At 41.8% G+C, this 26,836-nt stretch overlaps 1 protein-coding gene across 1 annotated transcript in view; it reads left to right on the top strand.

The window, feature by feature from the left end:
* Positions 1-26,836, top strand: part of RBM41 (RNA binding motif protein 41) — a 43,813-nt gene that overhangs the window by 13,589 nt on the left and 3,388 nt on the right. The window contains exons 2-6 of the mRNA XM_043973895.1: positions 2,854-2,970; positions 3,226-3,418; positions 4,441-4,645; positions 12,550-12,959; positions 21,087-21,234. Coding sequence (XP_043829830.1) covers positions 2,854-2,970; positions 3,226-3,418; positions 4,441-4,645; positions 12,550-12,959; positions 21,087-21,234 — 1,073 coding nt within the window. The remainder of the gene's footprint in view (positions 1-2,853; positions 2,971-3,225; positions 3,419-4,440; positions 4,646-12,549; positions 12,960-21,086; positions 21,235-26,836) is intronic.

The raw sequence follows: 26,836 nt of genomic DNA, 5'->3' as shown, positions 1-26,836 counted from the left end.
AAAGATATGTGTCTCATTCTGTAGTTTTGAGTCCATCCCCTTTCTGTCAGGATGTGGGCAGCATTTTTTATCATCAGTCTTGTGGAATCATGGTTAATCATTGTATTGATCAGAGTTATGAAGTCTTTCAGAGTTGTTTTTTTTGGTGAGGCAAATTGGGGTTAAGTGACTTGCCCAGGGTCACACAGCTCGTAAGTGTCAAGTGCCTGTGTCCAGATTTGAACTCAGGTCCTCCTGAATCCAGGGCCGTTGCTCTATCCACTGTGCCACCTAGCTGCTCCTGAGTTTTGTTTTTATAGTTTTATTTTTATAAATTGTTTTCTTGATTCTTCTCACTTCATTCAGCATCAGTTCATACAAAGCTTCCCACATTTCTCTAAAACAATATCCTCTGTTGTTTCTTACAATGCAATACCATTCCGTTATATTCATATCCCATAATTTGTTCAGCTATTGTCCCTTTGCTGGGTATACCCTAAGTTTCTAGTTCTTTGTCACCACAAAAAGAACTAATATAAATATTTTGTATATAAAAGAAGACCTTTTTCTTTTCTCTCTTTGGGGTATTTTCTCTCTAGGGGGTATTCAGTGGTTTCACTGAATCAAAGTATATACACAGCTAAGTAATTTTTGGAGCATGGTTCCAAATTGCTTTCCAGAATAGCTCATCTACGTACTTCATCCATGTACCTGCTTCCCCATAGCCACTCCAACATTGTCATTTTCCTTTTAGTGTAACTATGCCAATCTAATATCTTTCTAATTATTAATCATGTGGAACATTTTTTTCATATGGCTATTGATAACTTGGATTTCTTCCTTTGAAAACTGCCTGTTCACATCTTTTGATCATTTATCGAGTGGGGAATGGCTCTTTATTATAAATATGTCAGTTCCTTATATATCTTGAAAATGAAATATTTTTCAGAGACTGTTGCTGCAAAGATTCCCCACCCCCATACCTGCTTCCCTTCTAATTTTAGTGGCATTGGTTTTGTTTGTGCAAAAATTTTTAAATTTTATCTTCTGCATTCCTCTCTATCCCTTGTTTGGTCATGATCTATTTCCCTATCTGTATATCTAAAAGGTAATTTCTTCCTTCCTCCTCTGATTTGCTTATGATTTCACCCCTTTATTCCTTAATTCATATATCTGTTTGGAGCTTATCTTAGTATAGAGCATGAGAAACTGGTCTATACCTTGTTTCTGCCAGACTTCCTTGCAGTTTTCCCAGCAGTTTTTGCTAAAGAGTGAGTTCTTAGCCCAGAAAGACAGGTCTTTAGGTTTATCAAACACTAATCTGCTGTGTTCATTTGCTTCTGTATGTTGTATACCTGATATGTTCTATTGATCAGCCTCTCTATTTTTTAACCAGTACCAAATAATTTTGATGATTACTACTTTGTAGTATAGTTTTATATGCACTACTTCTAGGGTACTTTTCTTCCCATTTTCCCATTGATTTCCCTGAGATTCTTGACCTTTTATTCTTCCAGCTGAATTTCATTTTTTTTTTCTGGACCTAATAAAATAGTACTTTGGTAATTTGTTGGTATGGCACTGAATAAGCAAATTTGTTTAAGCAGTGTTATCATTGTTATTATAGTGGCTTAGCCTACCAATGTGCTATTTATATTTCTCTAATTATTTAGGTCTGTCTTTATTGATGTAAAGAGTAGGTTTTTTTAATTCATATAATTCCTGTCTGTGTTTTGGCAGGTAGACTCCCAAGTATAAACGGAATTTCTCTTTTTGTCTTCTCTTTCTGCTACTTTTGTTGATAGTATACAGAAATGCTGCTGGATAATATGTGGATTTATTTTATATCCAGCACTTTTGCAGGATACAGTTCAGTTCATTTTGTAGTTGACTTTTTAGGATTCTCTAAGTAAACTATACTATCATCTGCAGAAATTTTGTCTTTCTTTTTTTTTGTCATATTGCTATAGCATTTCTAGCACGGTATCGTACAGGAGTGGTCATAATGAACACCCTTGTTTTAACCTTGATTTTATTGGAAAGGTCCATTTAATTCTTTGTTTTTTAGTGTTTTTAGCACAAATGAGTGAAAGTCCACACTTCATAGTCTGGCCTATCATGCCCTCTAAAATCTTCCAACAGCCAAGCTCTCCAATCTCATCACCTATAACTCTTCTCATACATACTCTGCCCAGACTCATCAGTTCATTCCAATCACTCCATGAAAATTCCCACTTCTTTGTCTTTTGTGATGCTGTTCTCCCTGGATAGTATTCATCTTTGATTATCATCATCATATCAAAACTCATGTCTTCTGGGAAGTCTTCCCTGATAACCTGAGCCCAAAGCATTTTCTCCCACCTCTGATTTCTTATAGCATTTACTGTCGGTACCATATACTATCCTATGTAGTTAATTATCTTATTATGTGTAAATCCTATCTCACCAACCTAGATTGTAAGGAAGCTCCTTGGAGCTTGGAAGCAGGGACAGGCTATATCTTAGACAACTGGCTAACCCTGCCATACTGGAGGGATTGATAAAAGGCAGTGGGTCTACAGTTATACTGCCCTGACTGTCCCCATCTCATCTGATAAAATGGATAGGAGGGGCAGCTAGGTGGCACAGTGGATAAAGCACCAGCCCTGGGGTCAGGAGTACCTGAGTTCAAATCAGGCCTCAGACACTTGACACTTACTAGCTGCGTGACCTTGGGCAAGTCATTTAACCCCAATTGCCTCACTAAAAAAAAAAATGGATAGGAAAGGGGCTATGATCAAACTGGCCCTTGGAAGCCAGAGTTTGAAGAAGAGAACAATGCTCAGATTCACTTTCTCATTTTCTTTCTGTATTATTTTGTTCTTTCCACTCCAGAATAAACAGCAGCCTTTCCAGTGATGACCTTATCCTGGAGGACTTGGAAACAGAAGGAGAGAGGCAGCTGAGGAGCCTCCTTCACCATCAGCTTGATACTTCGGTTTCTGTTGAGGAGTAAGTATTGATTTTGCAAGCAAGGTGGGAGAGCAGATCAGAGAAGCCAGGTGATACTGGACAGACTCTTCTTTAGTGTCATTAGCTCTATGGAAGGTGGGGATTCCTGGAGCCTCAGACCACTGCACTGGAGGCTCGGCCTAGAAATAGGGCATAAGACTGAGCTGAAGTAGTCAGTCCTGCCCATGTCATAATGCCTAGCACCCTGTTTCTTTGTACTTGAATAAGTCCTGACTCTTGTTACTTGTTTGGCAGGTGTGTATCCAAGAAACAATGCTTTGCCCCCGCTGCAGTGTACAAGCCCTTTGGGGAGGAGGCAGCTGGGGCTTTGAGCTTGTCCCAGTTTCAAGCACTACAGAAGACTGATCAGGAAATTGCATCTCTGAGGGACTTGGGGCTTAACGATAGAGAGATTGTGCTGTGGAAGAATCGGGCTTCATCTGAGAGGGTCAGTGGGTTGCATTTTCTAAACTTTTTATTTGGAATTCAAGAAACAATAAATTTCTGTGTACTTAATAAAACAGAAAAAAGAGGATTGTGCATGCAACTGTCAATGCCTATTACATATGGTTTACTTTTCTAAGAGGCACATTTTTCTAGAGATTAAGGAGAGAGAATTTTCATTTGACATTTAGAATCTTTGCAATTTTTTTTTTTTTGTGGGGCAGTGGGGGTTAAGTGACTTGCCCAGGGTCACACAGCTAGCAAGTGTCTGAGGCTGGATTTGAACTCAGGTCCTCCTGAATCCAGGGTTGGTGCTTTATCCACTGTGCCACCTAGCTGCCCCCTGAATCTTCGCATTTTTGAGCCTTCAAGAGACACATGCTTAAGTCTGCATCTTCATGAATTTCCAGGCCAGAGACATTGGTGAAAAGGAAATAAAAGAATGCAATAATTATCTTGGAGAAAATTCCTTCCTTCCTTCTTTGGGCAGCTAGGTGGTACTGCAGTGGATAGCGTGTGAGGCCTGGAATCAGAATAACTCCTCATCCTGAGTTCAAATCTGGCCTCAGACACTTCCTAGCTATGTAACCCTGGGCAAGTCACTTCACTCTGTCAGCCTCGGTTTCCTCATCTGTAAAATGAGCTGGAGAAGGAAATGGCAAACCAGTGCAGTATCTTTGCCAAGAAAACCCCAAATGAGGTCATGAAAAGTTGGACATGACTGAAAAAAATGACTGAACAACAAACAAAATTCCTTCCACCACCTCTGATATGCTACTTAATTCTTTTTGTTATTGTTGTTGTTTTTGTTTTTTGTTAGGCCATGAGGGTTAAGTGACTTGCCCAGGGTCACACAGCTAGCAAGTGTCATGTGTCTGAGGTCAGATTTGAACTCAGGTCCTCCTGAATCCAGGGCTGGTTCTCTATCCACTGCACCACCCTGCTACTTAATTCTTACGTATCATATCATGACTTGCTGGCTGTACCCTGTCTTCACTGTCTATAATCCCCTTTCTCTGGTTTTAGGGTTCAGGGCTGGGAGCAGCTCCTGAAGCAACACAGGATCGTCTTCGAGATATCGAAGAGAAGATCTCAGAACATCAGCGCATTCTGGCCTTGCCACAGAGGTTTGCAGGGAGTAAACAACTGAGCCGGCGAGAGATGGAAATAGAAAAGGCTTTGTTTCAAGGGAACGATCGCCATTCCTTCCTGAGGGCTCTCTATTACCAAGGTGTGTAGGCCCCACTGATTTTGATATGTCCTTCTACTGAGCAAATGATTAGGGAATTAGAGTGAGGTTCAGGGCGTCAGCAGTGAAGGAGTAAGAGATGATCATGGTCTGATGCAGCCCGTTGTGAACAAAACTAGTTGGATTTTGTTTGTTCGTTCATCTGTTTGTTTTTTGGAGGTGATCAGGGTTAAGTGACTTGCCCTGGGTTGCACAGCTAGTAAATGGCAGTTGTATTTCGTACACATAATATTAGTCTTAAGAGGGTCTTGCAAAACATGAAAAACATATCTGCCTGTTTGCCGGGGTACTCACTTGGCATCAGTGGTGTGAACTTGGTTTTCGGTCATCACCTTTCACAGAGATAACTCCTAGATCTCCACGTCTCAGTCCACTGTCACAGTTATACTTTCCTATTTGCATCATGCCCATCAGTAAACTTTAACATTTTCTTTCTTTTTTCTACTGGGCAATGAGGTCTAAGTGACTTGCCCAGGGTCACACAGCTAGTAAGTGTCAAGTATCTGAGGCCAGATTTGAACTTGGGTCCTCCTGAATCCAGGGCCAGTGCTTTATCCACTGCAGCGCCACCTAGCTGCCCCCATCAGTAAATTTTTATTGAGTGCTTGCCACATGTAAGGTACTCTGCTGGATCCTGGGGACATAGGTGATAAGACATGGCTTGGAGGTTCTTGGAGTCTATTGGAGATGATAAGACCACTTACATATATACACATTCATTCACATATACAAACATCTCAATATATGGTGACATGTTAAATGAATTGTACAGAGAGTCACTGCCCTAGGAATTCAGAGAAATGACTGATCACTCAGAGCTGAGATGGTTGGGGAAGGATCCACAGAAGAGGCAAGGTTTTAGAGGGCTCTTAAAAGTAAAGTGAGCAGCTAGGTGGCGCTGCTGTGGATAGATCACTGGGCCTGGAGTCAGGAAGATTCATTTTCTGAGTTCAAATCTAGTCTCAGACACTTCCTAGCAGGGTGACCCTGGACAAATCACTTAACCCTGTTTGCCTCAGTTTCCCTATCTGTAAAATGAACTGGAGAAGGAAATGGCAAATCACTCCAGTATCTTTGCCAAGAAAACCCTCAGTGGAGTCACAGAGAGTCAGACACAACTAAAAAAACAAACAAACAAACAAACAGAAAACACCTGAGCAACAATAAAGGAAAATTAGGAGTTAGAAAACCAGAAAGGAACAGGAGGGCTTTACCAGGCAAGGATGATGCTGGAAGCAAAGGCCAGAGGAACATTTCTCCAATGAGTAGACTGGTTAGGTTGGAATAGAGGGCTTGCATTGACCAGAGGTTCTTAACCCTGAGAGAGAGAGAGAGAGTGTGTGTGTGTGTGTGTGTGTGTGTGTGTGTGTGAGAGAGAGAGAGAGAGAGGCCAGCCTAGCCTATTAATCCCTTTTCTGAATAACATGTTAAAATCCATCAAATAAAAGCCACAGGATTATAAAAGAAACCAATTTTATCAAAGTATTAAAAAAAAAAAACAAATTCGTGTACCCTGGGGTAAAGCACTCCTGGATAGGAATAATAGGAGATAAAGTTAGAGAGATGGGTAGGGGCCCAATTGTAAAGGCAATTGAATGCCACATTAAAGAGATCGATTTTGGATTTTGTTTTATTTTCAGTGGGGAAACCAATGGAGCTTTTTGTGTAGGGACAGATCCAAGGAATCTTTTCAAGGCAGAATGAACAGGACGGGGGGTGTGGAGTTTGGTTAGAGTAGTAAGGATAGAAACCAGATTTCAAGAGAATAAAAAGAAAATAGAAGCAGTAGGTGGAAACCCCTCATAGAGACCGTTGAGTGGTGAAAAGAACAATAGACCAGTAACTCCTACAACAGCGGTCTAGCTGGGTACTGAGGAAGGGGGACTGCAAGCTATGCTCCGGCTTTGCAGATCCTTTTTCAAAGTCTTCTCGGCCGCCATGGTGTGGAGGATAAAGGAGAAGTATCAGGATCTTATTGAACACATGGCATAAATTGAGGTAGTTGGGCAAAGAAATTCTTTTCCGACAATTAACATTGGGACAAAATGTGGAACTGAGGTGCCCTGATTCCTGCTTAAGCAAAATCTGAGAGTTTGGAAGGGGCCATCCAGGTCTGGGTTTCTTAACCAGGGGTTCATGAACTTCCAACCTGCTTGTGGATAGATTTTGGAAGGGACTTGGATGGGAACAAATTCCAGCTTTCTTTTCACTAATGTCTAATTGAAATTGCATTATTATGTAAAAGAATTGATAGACCTTGCCAGACTGCCATGGGGGAAAGGAAAGGGAATAAGCATTTATTAACTGCCTATTGTGTGCCAGGCACTGTGCTAAGCCCATTACGGATAATATCTCATGACACAAAAGAGTATAAGAATCTCTGATCTAGGCCAACCCATAGCTAACCAAAAATCCCTGGCAGGCCTATTGAAGAGCTCCAATGCAAAAGGGCCCCCATTCCACTCAGGGAGAGCTCAAAGGCAGTTTTTTCTTGTCAAGCCTCAGTTTACCTGCAGTAGGCTGACAGACAAGCCAGGCAGTGCTCTGCTTTGAATTTAGAGATTCAGGAAATGGCTGCATGATCGGGACAAATGACACAAGGCTTATTGCAGGGAGACACCAGAGCAGGGTTTGGACAGCCGAGGTCCACCCTAGACCTCAGCTTCATGATTCTTGGTGACCTGGAGGGCCACGTCAATAAAGATATGGGAATGCAAAGGCCCCTGTTCTGTGAGCAACTCAAAGGCCCCCTCCTTCTGCGCCGAGCCATAGTGGAAAGGGAAAGTCACTCAGAGCAAAGGGGCAAGCCATGGATGCCTAGACAGTGAAAGACTAGGGAGGAGCCGTTAGACATGAGGAGAGCCAGGAGAGAGCAGCCAGCAATGCTTCATGCTCAAGTTCAAGGCTATTTGAAGGTGGTTCTGTGGGCCATATTTCATTTGATCCTAACAACATTCCCTAAAGGTAAGTACTGCAGAGGGCATTGTTCCTGTTTTGCAGATGGAAAAACTGAGGCTCAGAGAGACCAAACTAACCTAGTTATAGGATACAGAGTTGGAAGAGACCTTAGAGGTCATCTATTCCAAGCCCTGCCTTTTACAGAGGTGGAAACTGAGGCTCAGGAATGGGAAATGCCTTTGACTGTGGGCACACATCTAGTAAGCATCAAAGGTGAGCTTTCAGCCTAGGTATTTCTACCTCCTGAGGCCAGCGCTCTTTCTGCTATGCACTGCTACTGCTCACAGCATCCAAAGGTGCAGAGATGCAGGAGGAAGAGGACCAAGACAAGCAAGGTCCTTGGATTCAGCAGCTAAGGATTATTGGTAATTGTAGACTTTCAGCAGAGTGGTACGGTCAGAAGCCATATTGGAAGGGATTGGGAAATGGGTGGTGAGGAAGTGAGGAGAGAGAGTAATTTGCAAGAGTTTGGCTGTGGAAGGGAAAAGAGGACAACAGCTTGAAGGGTTGGCAGAGTCAAATGAAGACATTTTATGCCTTCCCTGTTTGTTTCCATGTTTCCATGGAAAGAGCCAGGAACTAGGGAATAGTTACCTTTGAGGGAGAGGGGGAACAAAGGCTAGGCTAGGCTAGACTTCTAGAAGGGATAGGAGAAGAAGGGCTTGAGGGCAAGGAGAAGGGCCATGTTATAGGGTTATAGGGGAGGGACTTTGAAATATTGAGGAGGGGAGTTGAGGGAGTTCACAACCTTTATTTTCTCAGTAAAGTAGGAGGTTGGGACATTTGCTGAGAGTAAGGGGACTGAGGGGAAAGTATTGGGACCAGAGGAGGAACAGCTCCTTAAGGGAATGGGATAGAGAATCAAGAACGAAGACAAGTTGCCATACAGCAGTGAGGGTTCAGTTGAAATTCGATAACATGAGTTTGTAATGGGCTCAGGGTGACTTACTTCAATTCCATTCAGCATCTTAGGAGTATGAGTGAATGAGGTGGGTGGTAGAGTGTAATCCAAGGTCAAGAACTGGCAAGGAGTGAATGGCGATGGGATCAGGGGACACAAGAGTCCAGGGTGAAGTGAAGATAATGAGGACAGAACTGGGGTGATGGAGTGGGAGAAGAGTGAAGGATGCAGTAGCTAGACATTATGGTGAGGATGAAGTAGAGGTTTAAGCAGAGGGAAAGATGGAAGAACAAGAGATTGTGATCAGAGAGAGGAATTTGAGAATTTGAAATCCTGCAGGTTGCACAGTTAGGGGAGATGGTGAGAAGTAAGGGCTGACTATCCCTTTGTTAGGGTAGAGGGAAACTGGAATCATTTCAACTCAACTCAACGGAAGTCATTGAGAAAATGGTTGAATTTGGAAGCCAGCAGAGTTGATACAACACCAGTATGTGTATTGAAGGCCCCAGGGAGGCGGCCATGGATTGGGTTGGAGAAACTATGAACTCCCCAAGAAAAAAGAACGAGACTGAGCTGGAGGCTGATAGATGATAGCAACAAGGATCTGGATAGGATCCTATAGACAGGGGGAACCTTGAAGGGTAAGAAGTAGCTGAGTTATAGGAGGGTCTGAAAGTGGCAGCAGGGAACAATGAGAACATCACTGGTTCCTTCTGGCTCACTGCAGGGGGCACACGAGCGACAGTACAACTGGCACTGGCTAAGGGGGTCCAGGATGATGACAATACATTTATTTTTATTTATTTTTTGGACAATACATTTATACAGGGTCTTAAAGTTTGTGGAATGCTTTCTGTACCTTATGTCATTTAATTCTCACAACAACCTTATAGTATCCCCATTTCCCTGATGAGAAAATGGAAGCACATAGAGTTTAAGTGACTTTTCTCAGGTTACATAGCTAGTTAGTGTTAAAGGCAGGATTTGAACCCAGGGCTTCTTGACTCTCAGTCGATTACCCCTTGCAGTGTCTTCTGGGAGTTGCCATGAATTATGATTCAAGTGGGGTTTCCAGAGGGATTGGGGGATGATAGCATCTTGCTGGATGAAGGCAGGAATATGGGGAGAGGTAGCTTGAGGTTTTTGTGGTTTTTTCCTCTCAAGAGACAGTTACGTGGTTAAAGCACCGGCCCTGGATTCAGGAGGACCTGAGTTCAAATCCAGCCTCAAAATACTTGACACTTAATAGCTGTGTGACTCTGGGCAAGTCACTTAACCCTCCCTGACCCACCAAAAAAAAGTCACTGGGATGAGGAATCAGGAGGAACACATTTGCTAGTCAGTACACTGTGGAAATGCCTTTACTTTCCAGAGTTTTGTGAGCATGGAAGGCAGTGTTGGTACATTTGTTCTCTTTCTAGAGAGCTGGGACAGGGATTTGGGACTAGATGTTTGGGTCCCTAGAGATAGGCCTGAAATTACATATGACAGGGCAGCTAGGTGGCTTGGTGGATAAAGCACTGGCCCTGGATTCAGGAGGGTCTGAGTTCAAATCCGACCTCAGACACTTGACACTTACTAGCTGTGTGACCCTGGGCAAGTCACTTAATCCTCATTACCCTGCAAAAAAAAAGAAGAAGAAAGAAGAAATTACATATGACATCTGCTCATCAGTTACATTCCAAGATGTCAGGAGATGAGACATACCTAGACAATGTATCCACCAGAGACTAACTGTTCCTTGGCTATGATACTTTTGGCATTTAGTCTGATGTCTTTGGTACGAATCAATCAGTAAACATTTATTAAGCACCTACTATGTGTCAGGCACTGTGCTAAGGGCTAGAGATACAAAAAGAGGCAAAAGACAGTCCCTGCCCTCAATGAGTTTATAATCTGATGGGGGAGACATCCACAAACAACTAAATAGAAAGCAAGCTCTGTACAGGATAAATAGGAAATAACTAATGGAAGGAAGGCACTGGATTGAAGAGGGATTGGGAAAGGTCCCTGGAGGAGGTGGGATTTTAGTTGGGACTTAAAGGAAGCTGGGGAGGTGAGTAGTCAAATCAAAAGAGGGAGAGCATTCCAGGCATGAGGGACAGCAGGAGAAAACTCCTGGACCCCAGAGATGGAGGCTCGTGTTGGTGGAATGGCCAGGTTAGCTGTAGGCCTTTGCCTGAAATCCCAGTCCTGATGCCTCCAGGCATGGTGCCTGAAATCCCAGTTAGGACAGCTCTATCCCAGTAAGCTTCTGGTCCTTATTTTGCTTTTATCTTTAAGCTCTTTGACCAAATGTAAAGAATATTTTAAAGTCATATTTTACTGGACTCAGGGAGGAAACTTAAGTTCAGATTTTGGCTTTGCCTACTACTTGGACAAGTAATTTCACTTCTCTGAGCCTCAGTTTCTTCATCTACAAAATGGGAATGATGAAATATCTGGGTTACAAAACTCCTAAGGTTATTGTGGAAATCAAATGAGATAATATAAGTAAAATGTTCTGTGTCCCCGAGGTACTAATATGTATGTAAACCATTATTGTGTTTTGTGAGAAAATAATAATTTTTTCCTTTAAATATTTCTTCAATACTTGAATGACTCCATGGTCTAATTAAGGTAGGTACTTTTTCCACTGGTCTAGATTGCAACCCATCTACACGTTCTCTCTCATCTCAAGCAACTGCCACCCATGTCCTCCTGACATAGAGTAGATACTCACATAGCCGGTGGGCTACCCATTTGTCAGGCCAAGCTTTTGCTCCATGCCAGCCCACCTCCTTTTTGGGTCATTCATTCATCTCTTTGGTTAGATCTTTTGTGCTACTCCCTAACACAGTTCATCATTCATAATATCTCTTTAAAGCATGTGCCTTCCAAATATTTTCAATTAGAATAACATGAAAATTTATTTAAAACATTTTGGACTTTGCGTTGCCAATGCTAATTGCTACTATTATCTTGGGGCCGACATTTTTTCTTGAAAACCATACTTCTAGTTATATAATCCTAAATAAGTGGGAAAACAGAATTTGTATACATATGCCTCTTTTTTTCAATCTTAATAGTATTTGACTTTTTACTAGTTATGTATAAAGATAGTTTTCAACATTCATTTTTGTAAGATTTTGAGTTCCAAGGTTTTCTCCCTCCCTCCCTCTCTTCCCTCTCCCTTCCACAAGACAGCAAGCAATCTGATATAGGTTATATTACATATATATCTTGACCTAAATCGATTCTAGCCGAATCATCTATAAAGTAAATATATACATTATATATCATCAAATGAGAAGATACATGGAAAAAGTGCTTTGCCAACCTTAAAGCACTATGTAAATGTTAGTTTTTATTAAACATATATGTTTATCCATAGGGGGAGGGGGGAAGAGGTGTTCCCAAAGTCTTAGTTTAGTTGTAAATTTCAATAGCTTAAAACCACACTAAGACTTTTGAGACACCCCTGTATCTCTCCTTAATTCCCCACACTAACTTCCATTTTCAACAGGGTGGTGGGATGGCACATTCCATTTGGAAGTGAAAGGCAGCAGGCAAAGGATGGGGCTCTGCAGTGCCCAAGAGGCTGCCACATGGAAAGCAGTCCATTGCCTGGGGCCAGGAAGCCCTCTGCCTGGCCCTCTGGCTCCAGTGCCTGGGACAAGAAAGATCTTCCCCTTTGGGAGTTGTCAGGAAATAGCCTTATTGCCTGCCATTTTCTCAAAGTTTGACTCTTTAGGTCTTTTTAGGCTGAGTTTCTTTTCAGTTCTATAAGCTGAAATTTTACCATATGGAAAGACCCATAAATCATTTTCTTTTCAACCTAACGCATCTGTTTTGTATAGCAAAGATACTGCTGTAACCAAATACATTTTCCTAATTGTCTGCTAGTTCCAGTTATGACAAACTTTAAAGAGCTGCCCCTCAACAGAACATCTCCTGAGACTCAGGGCCTGGGCTCATTGGTTGATTTCTGTCATGAGCTAGAATGGACTTTGAATAATAACTCTTCTTCCTCTTTGCCTTGATCCAGGTGAATCCCATAAGAGACTAGAGGCTGAGAAAGACCCCATTAATAATCTGGAGACTGTTTACCAAGAGATGATGGCCAAACCACATCCTGAAGAGGCTCAGCTTATGAGAGGTGAACCCTTTGCTTCCCCCTCATTGGACCCAGATGCATTAGTGGACACTAGTGTCACAGCTAAGAACCTGTCAGTACTTCAGGATCAGGGAAACCAGGCAGCACAGGCTGAGGGTCCTAGCCTCCATGTGGTGAAAGCTATTGAATCTGAGTCCCAGCAATGTCTTACTGGGCCCAAGAAGGTGACAGAACTAGTGGAGTTTGTCCCAGAAGATGAGATCAAGAGAAATCGTCTGTCAGAGGAGGACATCCGAAAAATCCCCATGTTTGCTTCCTACAGTCCTGGAGAGCCGAACAAGGTATAGGCCAAAGCGAGCTTGGCACCCACAGGCTGCTTTCCTTTTTTCTCTACCAAAACAGGACTGTAGATTAGGCCTTGTAATGAGAAGGCAGAGTCACGAGATCATCATGGCAATTGGGTCTGCCTTTCAGCTTGAGGAGTCATAGACTCATCTATCTGAGAGGGCTCTAAGAGATCACCTAGCCTAGCCTGCTGGGCCTGGATGGATTCTCCCTTTGAGCATCCCCATGAATAGCCTTTGCAGAGCAGCTGGCTGCCTTAGGCTCTGCCCACCACCAATTCTTGCTCCTCACTCGGCCACCCTTGGCATTCTCAAGCATAACTCTCTCTTTTTTTTTTTGTAAGGCAATGGGGGTTAAGTGACTTGCCCAGGGTTACACAGCTAGTTAAGTGTCAAGTGTCTGAGGCCAGATTTGAACTCGGGTCCTCCTGAGTCCAGGGCTGGTGCTTTATCCACTTCACCACCTAGCTGCCCCCCAAGCTTAGGAAAGAATAACTAACGTCTAGTCCCCTGGGACAAGGGGAGCCACATGATAGGCAGTTAGCTTTAAAGGCCTAGGTGAATATGAGTTATTTTTACTAGAAACTATCCCATCTAGTGGCCATTGGGATGGCTCTGAACATAGTAAACAGCAGCGCCATCTGCTGCTCAGGTGCTTGGCTATTGGGCAGTGGTGCCCACTGGCCCTTATTTCTTCAGCATGGCCTTAACCAAGCTTGCCAAGGATAGTGAAGGGTGGCTTCTTTTGGGTAGCTTTGTTGCTCTCCAAGGTAGCTGGTAACTTAGGCTGCTAATAATGAGACTATCAGCCAGTCAACCACCAAGCATTTGTTAGAGACTTTGATGATCCAGGCACCTCTTCAGGTTCTGGGGATGCAGAGACAAAAGTGAAACATCTCCTCCCCTCAAGGAGTTTACCTTCTGTTGGAGGAGACAACATGTACACGTATGAGTAGACACAAAATAAACACAAGGTAACTGGGGAGGTGGAGGTGGGGGGAAGCATTAGTGCCTGGGTGGATCAGGGAAGACCTCATGCTTTGGAGGACAAAAGATTCTGAGAGGCTGAGGTGAGGATGCTATGACTTATCCATATTTATATTGGGCTTTAAGGTATACAAAACATCATAGACTTTCTTCACAGTAACCCTACGAGGTGTAGGTAATACAAGTATTATTGCTATTTTACAGATGAGGGAACTGAGGTTCACAGAATCACAGAGTTTGAGTTGGAAGACACCTTAGATGTGCCAGCCAGTAGCTGAAAAGTGGTGTCTTTATCACGTCTAACAGGTGGTCATCTAGGCCTTGCCTAGTTAAAGACATCCAGCAGGGGGAGGATTTCACTGCTTCATAAGACAGCCCAGTCTACCTTTGGCTAGCTCTTATTATTTAGAAAGTTTTCCTAACGTTGGATCTAAATTGGTCCTTTTGCAACTTCTACCCACCATTCCTCATTCTATCCTCTGGGGTCAAGCAGAGCAGGGCTAATCCCTTTTCTGTATGAGAGCTCTTCAGATACTTAAAACCATCATGGTCTTGCTGAGGCATCTGTTCTCCAGGATAAATATCCCCCATTCAAATGACATGAATTTGAGGCCCTTGGCCGTCCTAGTTGCTCTCCTCTGGATGCATTCCAGCTTATTGGTCGGTGTCCTTCCCAAAAATGTGGTGCCTTTCAGATGTTGTCTGGTACAGAGCACAGGACTATCACCTCTCCCCCCTTTATTTCTGACAACTGTATGTCTCTCTGTGCAGCTTAAGGTTAAGGTACCCTTTTAATCATATCACATAGTGGTCTCCTGTTGAGCTTCTATTCCACTAAAAACTCTAGATCTTTTTTAAGAGACCTGCGTTCTAGCCAGGTCCCCCCCATTTAGCACTTGTGAAGTTCATCTTTTGGACCCATGTAAGTATAAGACTTTTCATTTATCCCTCTTAAATCTCTTCTTCTATTTGGCTCCATGTTTGGTTCTAGTTGTTGGATTCTGAGTGTCACCTAGTGTTTGCTTGTCCTTCCAGCTTAGTGTCATCTGCAGATTTGATGAGCATGCCATTTAGGCTTTTATCCATGGCACAAGGCCAGCCATTAATTTCTGGGGCACTGCCTCAGAGAGCTCCCTCAAAGTTAACATTAAACAAACATGAACGAGTAGAGTGCTCTTTGGGGTCTGCCAATTCAGCTAGTTCCATGTCGAATTCATTGTATTATCATCTGGCCCCCATCTCCACTAATGATATGGTTGTGCACTAATGGCATATGACCTAAGTAGACTGGAAAGCGCTCTCTGAGCATATCACTCCCAAAAGTGACCAACACTCCTTCAACATGTGCTTTTTTGGGCAGGGGGGATGTCTAATTTTATAAATATGGACAACTCAGTGAGTCTGTCAATCCTTGGGTATTATAGAAGGAGCGTTGTAGGTGAGGCCTGTTAACATCTTTTCAGTGACTTCATTTCTAAAATATTTTTGCTGTTAATTCTTGCTTATGACTCGAAGACTTTGTTTGGGACAGATCAAAGAAGTAAATCTCAATGTGGACCTTTCTGAGAGGGTAAGAACATTAGTCCAGCTTTTATAAACTCCTTTTTAAAAAAAAACAAAAACAAAAACCCAGGAGAATTATTTTGACTTAATGATGTTTCATGCTGGGTACTTGAAAGCTCAGATCCTTTCATTCACCTCCAGAAATGACTTTTAATTAAATCACAGGATTACATTTTTCCTTTAAGAGCTGACCACACTGGGGGAAGCTAGGTGGTTCAGTGGATAAAGCACCAGCCCTGGATTCAGAAGGATCTGAGTTCAAATCTGGCCTCAGACACTTGATGCTTACTAGCTGTGTGACCCTGGGCAAGTCACTTAACCCTCATTGCACTGCAAAAAAAAAATAAATAAAGAGCTGAGCACACTTAAATCATTTCAGACAAGGGACTCCTGATTTTAGCAGGGAACTAGCTGGCTTACTGGATAGAGCACTGACCTTGGAGTCAGGAAGGCCTGAATTTCAATCCTGCCTTGGACACTTAGTAGCTGTGTGATCTCGGGCCGGTCACTTAACCTCTCAGTTTCCTCGTCTGTAAAATGGGGTTAGCAACTGCACCTACCTCACAGGGTTGTTGTGAGGATCAAATGAGGTAACGAATATAAAGCACTTAGTTGTTATTATTCTCTTTTTTTTTGGTGAGGCAATTGGGGTTAACTGACTTGCCCAGGGTCACACAGCTAGTAAGTGTCAGGTGTCTGAGGCTGGATTTGAACTCAGGTCCTCCTGACTCCAGGGCCGGTGCTCTATCCGCTGCGCCACCTAGCTGCCCCTAGTTGTTGTTATTCTCAAAAACACAAATTGAGGGAGTACAACCTGTCGCAGTGTGAAGAGGTACTCACTTTTAGGAAGGTCTTAGCTATGTAGTCTTTGTTCTGCATCATGTTAAATTGTTTGTTTATGTGGGGAAAAAAGAGAACCACCATCATCTATAAGAGAAGCCTTCATTGTACTGGAAATCAATTTTTCAGTTGCCCCAAAGTCTTCAGTTCCCTTCTTTTTTTTTTTAGTGGGGCAATGAGGGTTAAGTGACTTGCCCAGGGCCACACAGCTAGTAAGTGTCAGGTATCTGAGGTCTGATTTGAACTCAGGTCCTCCTGAATCCAGGGCCAGTGCTTTATCCACTGCAGTGCCACCTAGCTGCCCCAACCTTCAGTTCATTTCAGCTATAGTAAGAGAGCTATACTAAGTTCTGGGAAAGCAAAGCAAAAAACATAGTCATTTGCTCTCAAGGAGCTTAGAGATACAACATATATAGGTTAGACAATGGCCACTAAGAGTATGCATGGAGTGGGAGTGAGGAGCAGCTGAAGGCTTACCTTCTATGGAAGGCCGTACCTCCAGTGAACCTTGAAAGGGGTGGAAGGATTCTCAGAGGCAGAGATGAGGGGGGAGTGTATTCCAGTGGAATCTTATGTAAAGGCACGAATTAGGTTCATTTCAACGAACATTTGTTACTTAATCGCCTACCCTGTGTCAGGCTGGGAATGCAAAGACAGAAATGAAATATTCCCTGCCCTCCAAGAGCTTACAGTCTATTTGGTGAAAATGATATATACCAAGATGAGTAAATACAAGAGATATAGTTTGGATTTGGGGGAGGTTGGGGAGAATATTAACAAGCAAAGGTCACAAGAAGGGTCTCTGCAGAAGGTGGCACTAGAGCTGAGTTCCCTGTGCAAAGGAAGAGAGCATTCCAGGCATGAGGGACAGCTTGTAGAAGGGCCTGGAGGTGGGAGATGACGTGTTATTTATGGGCAGCAGGAGTAATGTGGAATCAGTGTAGAAATGTGGGTCAGAGCCAGGTTGTTAAGGGCATTTAAAATGCTCCAATGAAGAAGGGCAAAAGGAAGAAGCCATTGAAGCTTCTTGATGAGGGCAGTGTACTTTAAGAACATAGCGGAGTAGCATCTTCCACAGTGTTTGGTTTTCAAGCCAAAGCTGTGTGGTCAGAGTAATGTTTTAAAATCTCCACAGTCATCCATAAAGTACAATAGAGTCTCTTTAAATAGTTGGAGCCCCTAAGCGGCCAGGCCTCTTTTTTAAAAGGCAATCTAGGGGGCAGCTAGGTGGCGCAGTGAATAGAGCACTGGCCCTGGATTCAGGAGGACCTGAGTTCAAATCCGGCCTCAGACACTTACTAGCTGTGTGACTCTGGGCAAGTCACTTAACTCCCATTGCCCCGCAAAACAAAAAAACAAAAACAAACAAACAAAAGGCAATCTAGATTGGCCTATGGTTACCCTGACAAGGCTGGATTTTCCCTGTACCCAGCTAATCTGGTGATGAGGAGCGGAGCAATACCCAGAGCTTTTGCTCAAATAGAAGAAAACAAAAACAGGTAAAGACTTAGCTGGTAGGAAAAATAAGGATTAGGGAACATGGCTCTTCAAAATCCTTTGTGTGTGGAAGTGTGATTATCTTAAATCACACAACCCCAATTCTGTGTCTTTTTCCTGCGGCAAGAAAGAATGCATTGAAGTTAAAGGAAGCACGTCAGGGGCCTTCTAGTTCACTGGGAAGGCCATCTCCTTCATCCTCACCAGCCTATACAGAATGAAGAGCCTGTGGGGCTGATAAGATTCTAGAGTTATTCTCATGCTCTGAGTACCCCACAGCAACTGGGGCAAACTGGAGAAAGAGCAGATTTATCTCTCTCATCGCATGCTCACTGTGGGGGAGGGGGGACAACCTCACCAAATGGAATTGGGGGAAAAGGAATTGCTTATGTTATTTAATTGCTTTTTTCCCCTTTTGATTTTGCCAAAGTTAGATGCACATACAATGGGACTGCATTGTATCACTTTGGCAGCTGTGTGGAGCATGGATGGAGAGGGGAGAGACTGGAGACAGGAAGACCAATTAGGAGGCCAGTGTACTAGTTCGTCAAGGGCCTAGACTATGGTGATGGCTATGAGTAGAGAAAAAAAGGATGGACTGAGAGATAAGGAGGTAAAATCAAGAAATGGCAAATGGTGGAATTTGAGGGGAAAGGGAGAGTAAAGACCTCCGAGGGTGTGAATCTGGGCGACTGAGTGGATAGTGATAACCTAGCTAAAAATAAGGAAGTTGGGAAGAGGGAGGGACGGATTTAGAGGAGAAAGATAATGAAATTTGTTGGGCACATGAAGTTTGATCTGCCTTTGGCATTGCCAGGTGGAGACGTCAGGCAGGCAGTGAGGACAGAGGTCTGGAGCTCAGAAGATATATGACACCTGGATGTGTAGGTCTGGACATTGCATTCCCCCAGCCCCTTCATTTGACTGGCCTCCTTGAGGGCAGATCCTGTTTTTGCTCTTTTAAAAAAATCTACATAGCTCAACACAGGGTCTAACACATAGTGCTTAATATTAATGCTTATTGACTTGGCTTGGGAGTTGTCTGCATAGAGGTGATCATTAAACTCCATGGGAGCTGTTGAATGTGGTCACCAAGAGAGAAGAGAAGAAAGAATAGGATTGAACCCTGGGGATATACCTAGGGTTTAGGGATTGGGAGTTATATGAAGATCCTGTGAAGGAGACTGAAAAGAATTAGTCACATAGGTAAGAGGGGAAATAGGAGAGAGCAGGGTCTTGAAAACTCAGAAGAGAGAGAGAAGGCAAGTCATTTTAGAGGGAGTTCGTAGGCTGGTTCAGTGGAAATGTCATAAACCTGTAATTGTTGGTAGGAACCAGACTGGGGAGGGCTTTCAAATGGCAGTTTATATGTTATCCTTGAAGTAATAATAACGAGCAACCAAAGATGGCAGAGCAGGAGGATGGGATGGGATGGGATGGTCAGGCCTGAGACTTAGAAATAGAAATTTCCAGCAGGTGCAGAGAATACTTTGGAGAGGGGAGAAACTGGAGGCAGAGACACCAATCAGGAGACTTTGCAATAGTCCAGGTGAGGAATAATATGGGCGTTTGCCATAGTAGCGATTACGTGAGTGAAGAGAAGAGAGAAGACATGAGAGATGTTGTGAAGGAAGAATCAGCAAGACTTGGCAACTGATCAGGATCCAAGGTGGTGAGTCTGGATGCCCTCAACTAAAATGAGGGAAATTGGAAGAAGAATGGGTTTAGGAGAGACACCTGAATTCCATTTTGGTCATGTTAAGTTTGTGATACCCATTGGACATCCAGGTAGAGAGGTCTAACAGACAAGTGGTAATAATGGAGAGAGGAGGGACCAGAGGACAGAGCTTCAGGGTATAGCCATGCTTAAGGAGACAGGAGATGAATGGTGATCCAGTAAAGGAGCAGCTAATTGGCATGTGTCAGGCCTGGAATCAGGAAGACTAATCTGTATGAGTTCAAATCTGGCCTCAGATACTTAGTAGGTGTGTGACCCTGGGTAAGTCACTTAACCCAGTTTGTCTCAGTTTCCTCATCTGTAAAATGATCTGGAGAAGGAAAGGCCAAACCACTTCAGTATCTCTGCCAAAAAACCCAAACAGGGTTACGAAGAGTCAGAAACAACCAAAAAAGGACTCAACAAAAGGAAGCAGTTAAGACAGGAGGGAGAGTATCCAGAAAGATGTGAGAGTCAGAAGTTACAGAGAGTTAAAGTGATGGCTGAAAAATGGCCATTTAATTTAAAAGTTGAGATCTTTGGTAACCTGGGAGAGGGCAGTTTCAATAGAGTGGTAGGGTCAGAGGCCCAGTTCTAAGGGCTTTGGAAGTGAGGTCAGTAGTATAGATGATTAATCATTTCTAGGAGTTTGGCTGTGGAAGGGAGACAGTGTGCAGGACAGTAGTTTGAGGGAATGAGATGATCTTTAAGGATCAAGGAGACCTATAGGCTGCAGAGAACAAGCCAGTGGTGAAGGGGAATCTGAAGATAAAAGGTAATGGTCAAGGAGGCATCTCTAGGAGAAAATGGGAGGAAATGAGATCAAGAACACAAGTGAGAAAGGTTAAGCTTGCTAAGAAAGGCTCGCTCTTCCTTCAAGACTAGAGCAAAGGAAGAGAAAATGAGGGATTTCCGTGGTGTGGAAAAGGAGAGAAAACAGGAGATATCCTGAAGAGGAGGTGCTTTTGGATTCTTGAGAAAGGAGGTTAGAAACAATCATTCGATCGGTTGGGGCCAGATAAAAGGACTGTAATGCAGCCGTGAGGGTCCAGTTGAAATCAGATAACATACATTTATAATAGCCTCAGTTGGCATGGTTATACGACAACTTCTTTTTTCTTTTTATAGCTGTCTTATTGCTCTTTTATTAACATCTTTTAAAAATATCACTTCCCAGCAGAACCATTTCTTGTAACAAGTACAGTCAAGCAAACAAATCAGCACATTGGACGTGTCTGCCAAGAGATGGGAGGCATATTTCACCATCACCTCTCCCTTTATGACCTGTCATGTAATGTGACTCTCTCCAGCTACAGCCAAGTAAGAATGGAGAAGAAATGGTCTTGATTTACCCAGCCTTTTTAAGTCTTTTTGTAGCTGCCGCTCCCTTTTCAATGAGGCTCTTCACATAAAGTTGAGCCTAGAATGCTAGGAAAGGTCTGGCTAGTGCTAACTATGATGACTAAATTACCTTGTACTTCCTTCATGTAATATTCCTATTGAACCTGAATTTGATTTAGGTACTGTATTTGAAGAACCTCAGTCCTCGGGTGACTGAGAAGGAACTTGTCTCCTTGTTTGCCCGGTTCCAGGAGAAAAAAGGACCCCCGATTCAATTCCGAATGTTGACTGGCCGCATGAAGGGCCAGGCCTTCATCACCTTCCCCAGTAAGTAGCTTCACTCAGTTATCAGTAAGATAACCACTAAATTATAGCATTTTCCCCCCAAAAACTACCTACCACCTCTTCTAAGGCAGAAAAACAATTTACTTGAAAAACCAATAGCCTTTACACAGACAAAACCCATCAAGCAGATCCTACAAATATTTATATCTGAATACCTGAATTTCAACATATAAAATATTCACAACCACTAAGCAGTTATCCCCTCTGAGTCTCCTGTGTCTTTCCTTTTTGGCCATTCACTCCCACATGATTTCCATTTAGATTTCCCCTCCAATGTAATCATCCCATGCCTGCTCTAGTGCTTCTTCCTTCACCTCATTCCTAGCTCTCCCCAGATCTTTTTGAACAGCTTATGCAGCTATTCCCTCACTGTTCAGCAGTTTGATTAGTCCCAATTTTTGACAATAACGATGCTGCTATAAAAATCTTTGAATGTACAGGTTTTTGTTTGTTTGTTTTTTAGAGAATTCAGTCCAGTTATATTCTCGCTATGGGTAAAGGAGTGATTATTTTAGTGATTTTTACAATTCACTGCCAGATTTCTCTTCAAAAAGGTCTTGTCATTTTGCAAAACCACCAGCTGGACACGAGTGGATTTTGTTTCTCCATGTCTCTGCCAGCACTGACACTACTGCTTTTGAACTTTTTGCCATTTTGATGAGTATGAAGTGATGCCCCAAAGCTCTTTTAACTTTCAAGTGATTTTTTTCCCCAAAATAATTATTGTTTCCCCAATTGTAGATTATTTATATTTTGTTTTTATTTTCTTTTTCAACTTATTTTTAACGTTTATTAAAAAAAATTATTTCTAAATTCCCTCCCTCCAACCCCATCTCCACTCATTGACAAGGCAAGCAATATGATATCAATTATACATGTGAAATCAGTTCTTAGTTGTTGAATATTCGTTCACTGGGGATTAGGTTTTTGCTCTTATATTTATCAGTTCTTAATAAATTTTAGAGTTTTACTTTGTCATCCTGGGCAAGTCACTTGGTCTCTTAATGCAAATCCTAGCAACTCTTAGATTTGTTTGTCATAGAGCAGGTGCTGACTTGCATTGCTAGAGGGACTTTCCTCACCTGGAAGTTCCCTATACCTAATGAAATAACAGGTCTAGTAATACCTATCCCCTTATAATTGCGATTTTTATTTTTGCTTTGTAGAAATGTTTTACAGTTGGTTGCATCTACTTTGTTCCAAATAATTTCCTCTATTTAGTTAGTAGATAAAAAGATACTTCCCCATCACAATTAAAGTTAATATATTGCTCGATTTTCTTCCATCTTTTTATAGTTTTAAGTGGCTGTAATTTAATGTTGTAGAGTGCGAGGTGTGGATATAATTTTATTACTTTCTACATTGCTCTTTTCGTTTTTATACATTATTATCACTTGTAATAAATAGCTCATATGTTGATTGACAATATATACAGCTTTCTGCCCCCATAGCCCACCACTTCCTTAGGAGAGAAGAGGGAAATATGACTCATTGGGAATAAAGATTGGTCATCACATTAATCTGTTAGTGTTGTTCTCCTTTATATTATTATGATCATCGTATACATTGCTCTTAGTTATGTTGTCTTCACATTGTATCAGTTCATATAAGTTCCCTTCTAGTTTCTCTGAATTCCTCCTATACATCATTTCTAAGTGTTTGATAACATTCCATTATATTTACGGGTCATAATTTGTTCAGCCATTTCCCAATCGATTAACAACTACTTTGTTTCTAGTTTTTTGCTAGCACAAAAAATATTGCTATGAATATTTTGGTAGATATGAAACTCTCCCCTCTTTCCTTGACCTTAAGAAGTATGTGATAATAATGGTGCTTGGGTCAAAGGATATAAACAGTTTAATGGCTTTTCTCAATTCCAAAGTGTTTTCCAGAATAGCTATACCATCTTCTGATCATTTCCTCTAACTGCGTTGAACAACGAATCTTATTTTGTGTCTGTCTGTGTATGTATGTGCATATAGACATACATTTGTATATTTTACAAGATACATATGCATGTACATATCAGAAGCACTCGTTTTTTAATAGCTATTTGATTTAATATCTGGTGTCTGCATTCTGTTCCATTGAGCTATTTTTTTGCCTGGTTTTTGATGGTTTTGATGATAACCACTTTATAACATTTTAAAATCTGTAAGTCTATCTTTGGCATACATTTTTTCAGAGTGCCCTTTGATATTTTAGTTTGCTCTTTCCATATTAATTTTGTTACTACTTTATCTAATTCTATAAATAATTTTTTGATATCTTCATGGGTATTACATTAAATTTCTAAATTAATTTAGGCAGTATTGACATTTTTATTAAATGAATCAGACCCATCCATAAACATGGAACGTTCCTCCTATTCTTCTTTTGTTTTTCAGTAATCTTCTCATTGCCTTCTTAAAGGTCATGTGGATATATGTCTAGATTAGTTAATTTCCAGACCCTTAATTTTTGTCGTCAATTGGGTTTCCTTTAAAATGATGTTTTCTTGATTTTTATTTTTAGTATATAAGGATACAAATTATCTTTGTGGATTTATTTTGTATCCAGCTGACTTGTGAAACTTATTGGTTCAATACTTTTTTTGTTTCAGTGGTTGGCTTTTCTACATACAGTATCATGTCATTTCCATTTTAATCTCTTCATTGCAACATTAGTCCCCTAAATCTTTTCCTATCTTACTGCAGTTGCGATCATTTCCAATACTATACCAAATAGAAATAGTGAAAGTGAGCACTGCTTTTAATGGAAATATTTCAAATATTTCTCAGTTACTAAAAGAACCAGCATTATGTGCTTCAGCTTCAGCTTATGATTGAGTGTTGGGATGTTCTCAAAAGGCTTTTGGGGAGCCTCTGGTGATAAGATCATGGATCTTTTTAAAGTTTTTGAATGTATTAGATCGATTCTTCAGTGGATGATCTGTGATCTCATCAATGTGATTGTACCCTGTTTTGATGCAGGTCACTAGTCACCTATACCTTCTGGGTGATTCTTGTCCATATTTTCCCATAACTACACCAGAGAGGAGCTACCCTGTTTGTGGGGATCCTTTTTCTAGATCTCTTTCTATTTTGTGAGTGCCCTTGCTCCAGGACTCATTTGGTTTTGAACCAGCCTTGGTTATCTGAAATAAATCCTGCTCTGCTACAGTGAATCATTTGTAATATTTTACCACATGATATTTGATGATATTTTATAAAGTTAGCTTTTTGGTATCTTTACTCATTAGGGAAATTGGTCTATAATTTTATTTTTTGTTTTGTTTTTCAAATCAGTACCATATTTGACTCACAGAAGGAATTGGGTAATCTTCCATCTTTCTCTATATTTAGGAATAGTCTACGTAATAAAGGGATTATTCATTCTTTGAAGGTTCATCTAAGAACCCTTCTGGACCAGATGCCTTTCTGCTGGGTAATTCATATTGCTTGCTTTGAGATTGGTCTTTTTAAGTTATAAATTTCCTGATGTGTAAATGTTAGCAATTTGTATTTTTTGCAAATAATCTCCATTTCATTAAAGTTCTCTCGTTTGTTAGTGGTAACTGCACGAATTTTGGTGATTTGTGTTTTCTCTCTTCTTTTTGGATTGTTTGCTAATGGTTTGTCAGTTTTGGTTTTAGTTTTTTGGTTTTTTATCTTAAAAACAGCTCTTGTTTTTATTAATATTCATGTGATCTTGGGCAAATCAGTTAACCTCCCTTGGCCTCAGTTTCCTCATTTGTCAAATGAGGGGGTTAGATTAGATGACCTCTAAAAACCTTTCTAACTCTAAAACTTATGTTCCTATTGTGTTTTTCATTTTCTGTTCTATTTATTTCTTTTTTTAAAAAACTTTATTTTATTTATTTCTGCTGAATAGTTTATTTCTAATGTCATTCAGCTCTGGGTTCTTCTGCTAAAACATTAATCAGTACTCATTCTTCTTTAGAAGAAGCATGCAGCAAAGTTTATTTTGATCCTTCTATAATTTCTCTTTCTGTGCTTCCCTTCCCTTCCCTTCTTTGGGTCATCACACTCCTGTGCTCACCCTTACACACACCCCATTGCCACTGTAACTTCTGTCCGACTCATTCCTCACTGCCTACAAACATTGAGCCATCACTTGAGCTTAGCATTCATTCACTTTTTAATTCCTCACAATCTGGTTTCCATTCTCATCACTTAACAGAAAGTCCTCTTTTTAAAGTTACTAGTGAGCTCTTAATTGCTAAATCTGATGGTCTTGGGGGCAGCTAGGTGGTGCGGTGGGTGGATAAAGCACCAGCCCTGGATTCAGGAGGACCTGAGTTCAAAGCTGACCCCAGACACTTGACACTCCTGGGAAAGTCACTTAACCGTCATTGTCTGGCAAAAAAAAAAAGAAAGAAAGAAAGAAAAAGAAACAAATCTGATGGTCTTCTCAATCCTTACCAGCATTTGATACTTTTGATTACCCTCTTCTTGTAGATGTACTTTCTCTTCCCTAGGTTTTTATGACACCACTCACTTCATCTCCTACTCATCTGACCATTCTTTCTCAGCCTCCTTTGCTGGATCATCATCCATATACTCTCCCCTAACTGTGGTTATAGCTTGGTTTGCCCTCTTCTCTCTGATTTTCTCTCTTGATGATCTCATTGACTTCCATGGGTTTAATGATCATCTGTGCAGATGACTCCCAGATCCAGCCGATCTACCCGATCCACCTCACCAGTTATCTATTGGACATTTTGAACTATGTGTACGGTAGGTAGACCTCTCAAGCTCAACATGTCTAACACATATCTTTTCCTCAAAACCCAGCCCTCTTTTGAACTTCACCAAAGGGTACCACCATCCTCCTGGTTGCCCAGATGTGCAGCCTCATCATTACCCTTGACTTCTCGTTCCCTTTCAGTTGCAAAGTGCAGCTGATCCTACCTCCATGCTATCTCTCTCAGCTTTTCCTTTCTCTCGGCTCATAATGCCACCCCCCTAGTTCAAGCCCTCATTACCTCTTGCCTGGACTATTGTAAGAGCTGGATAATTGATCTCCCTGCCTCAGGTCTCTACTCTCTCCATTCTGTCTTCCACCCACCTGCCAAGTGATCTCCCTAAAGTACATGTTGCTCCTCTGCTCTCTAAGCTTTGCTTCATTCTCACTTCTAGGATCAAATGCAAATTTATTTGGTCAGTATCAAAAGCCTTTCACAATCTAGCTTTCATAGACATTTTTAGCCTTTGTATATAGCCCCTTGGAATACCTAGTGTCCTTCCAGGCTCAACCTAAATGCCGCCACTTCCTTCAGGAGGCCTTTCCTCATCTCCCTTGATGCTAGGGCTTCTCTACTCCCTTCCCCGCCCCCGCGCCCCGCCCCCCCCCCATGACCTTGTATTCATTTGATATATATTTAGTATATACTTAGACCCTGAGCAAGTCACTGAACCCTGATTGCCTCAAACATCCAGGGCCATCTCCAGTCTTCCTGATGTCTATTTCGCCACTGGACCCAGATGGCTCTGGAGGAAAGAGTGAGGCTGGTGACCTTGCATGGCCCTCCCTCACTTAAATCCAATTCACTGAAAGTCATGACATCCCTCATGTCATG

The sequence above is a fragment of the Dromiciops gliroides genome, chromosome X (assembly GCF_019393635.1).
Source record: "Dromiciops gliroides isolate mDroGli1 chromosome X, mDroGli1.pri, whole genome shotgun sequence".
Classification (NCBI taxonomy): domain Eukaryota; kingdom Metazoa; phylum Chordata; class Mammalia; order Microbiotheria; family Microbiotheriidae; genus Dromiciops; species Dromiciops gliroides.
Note: the sequence above shows the minus strand (reverse complement) of the source record. Positions and strands in the feature narration are given on the sequence as shown.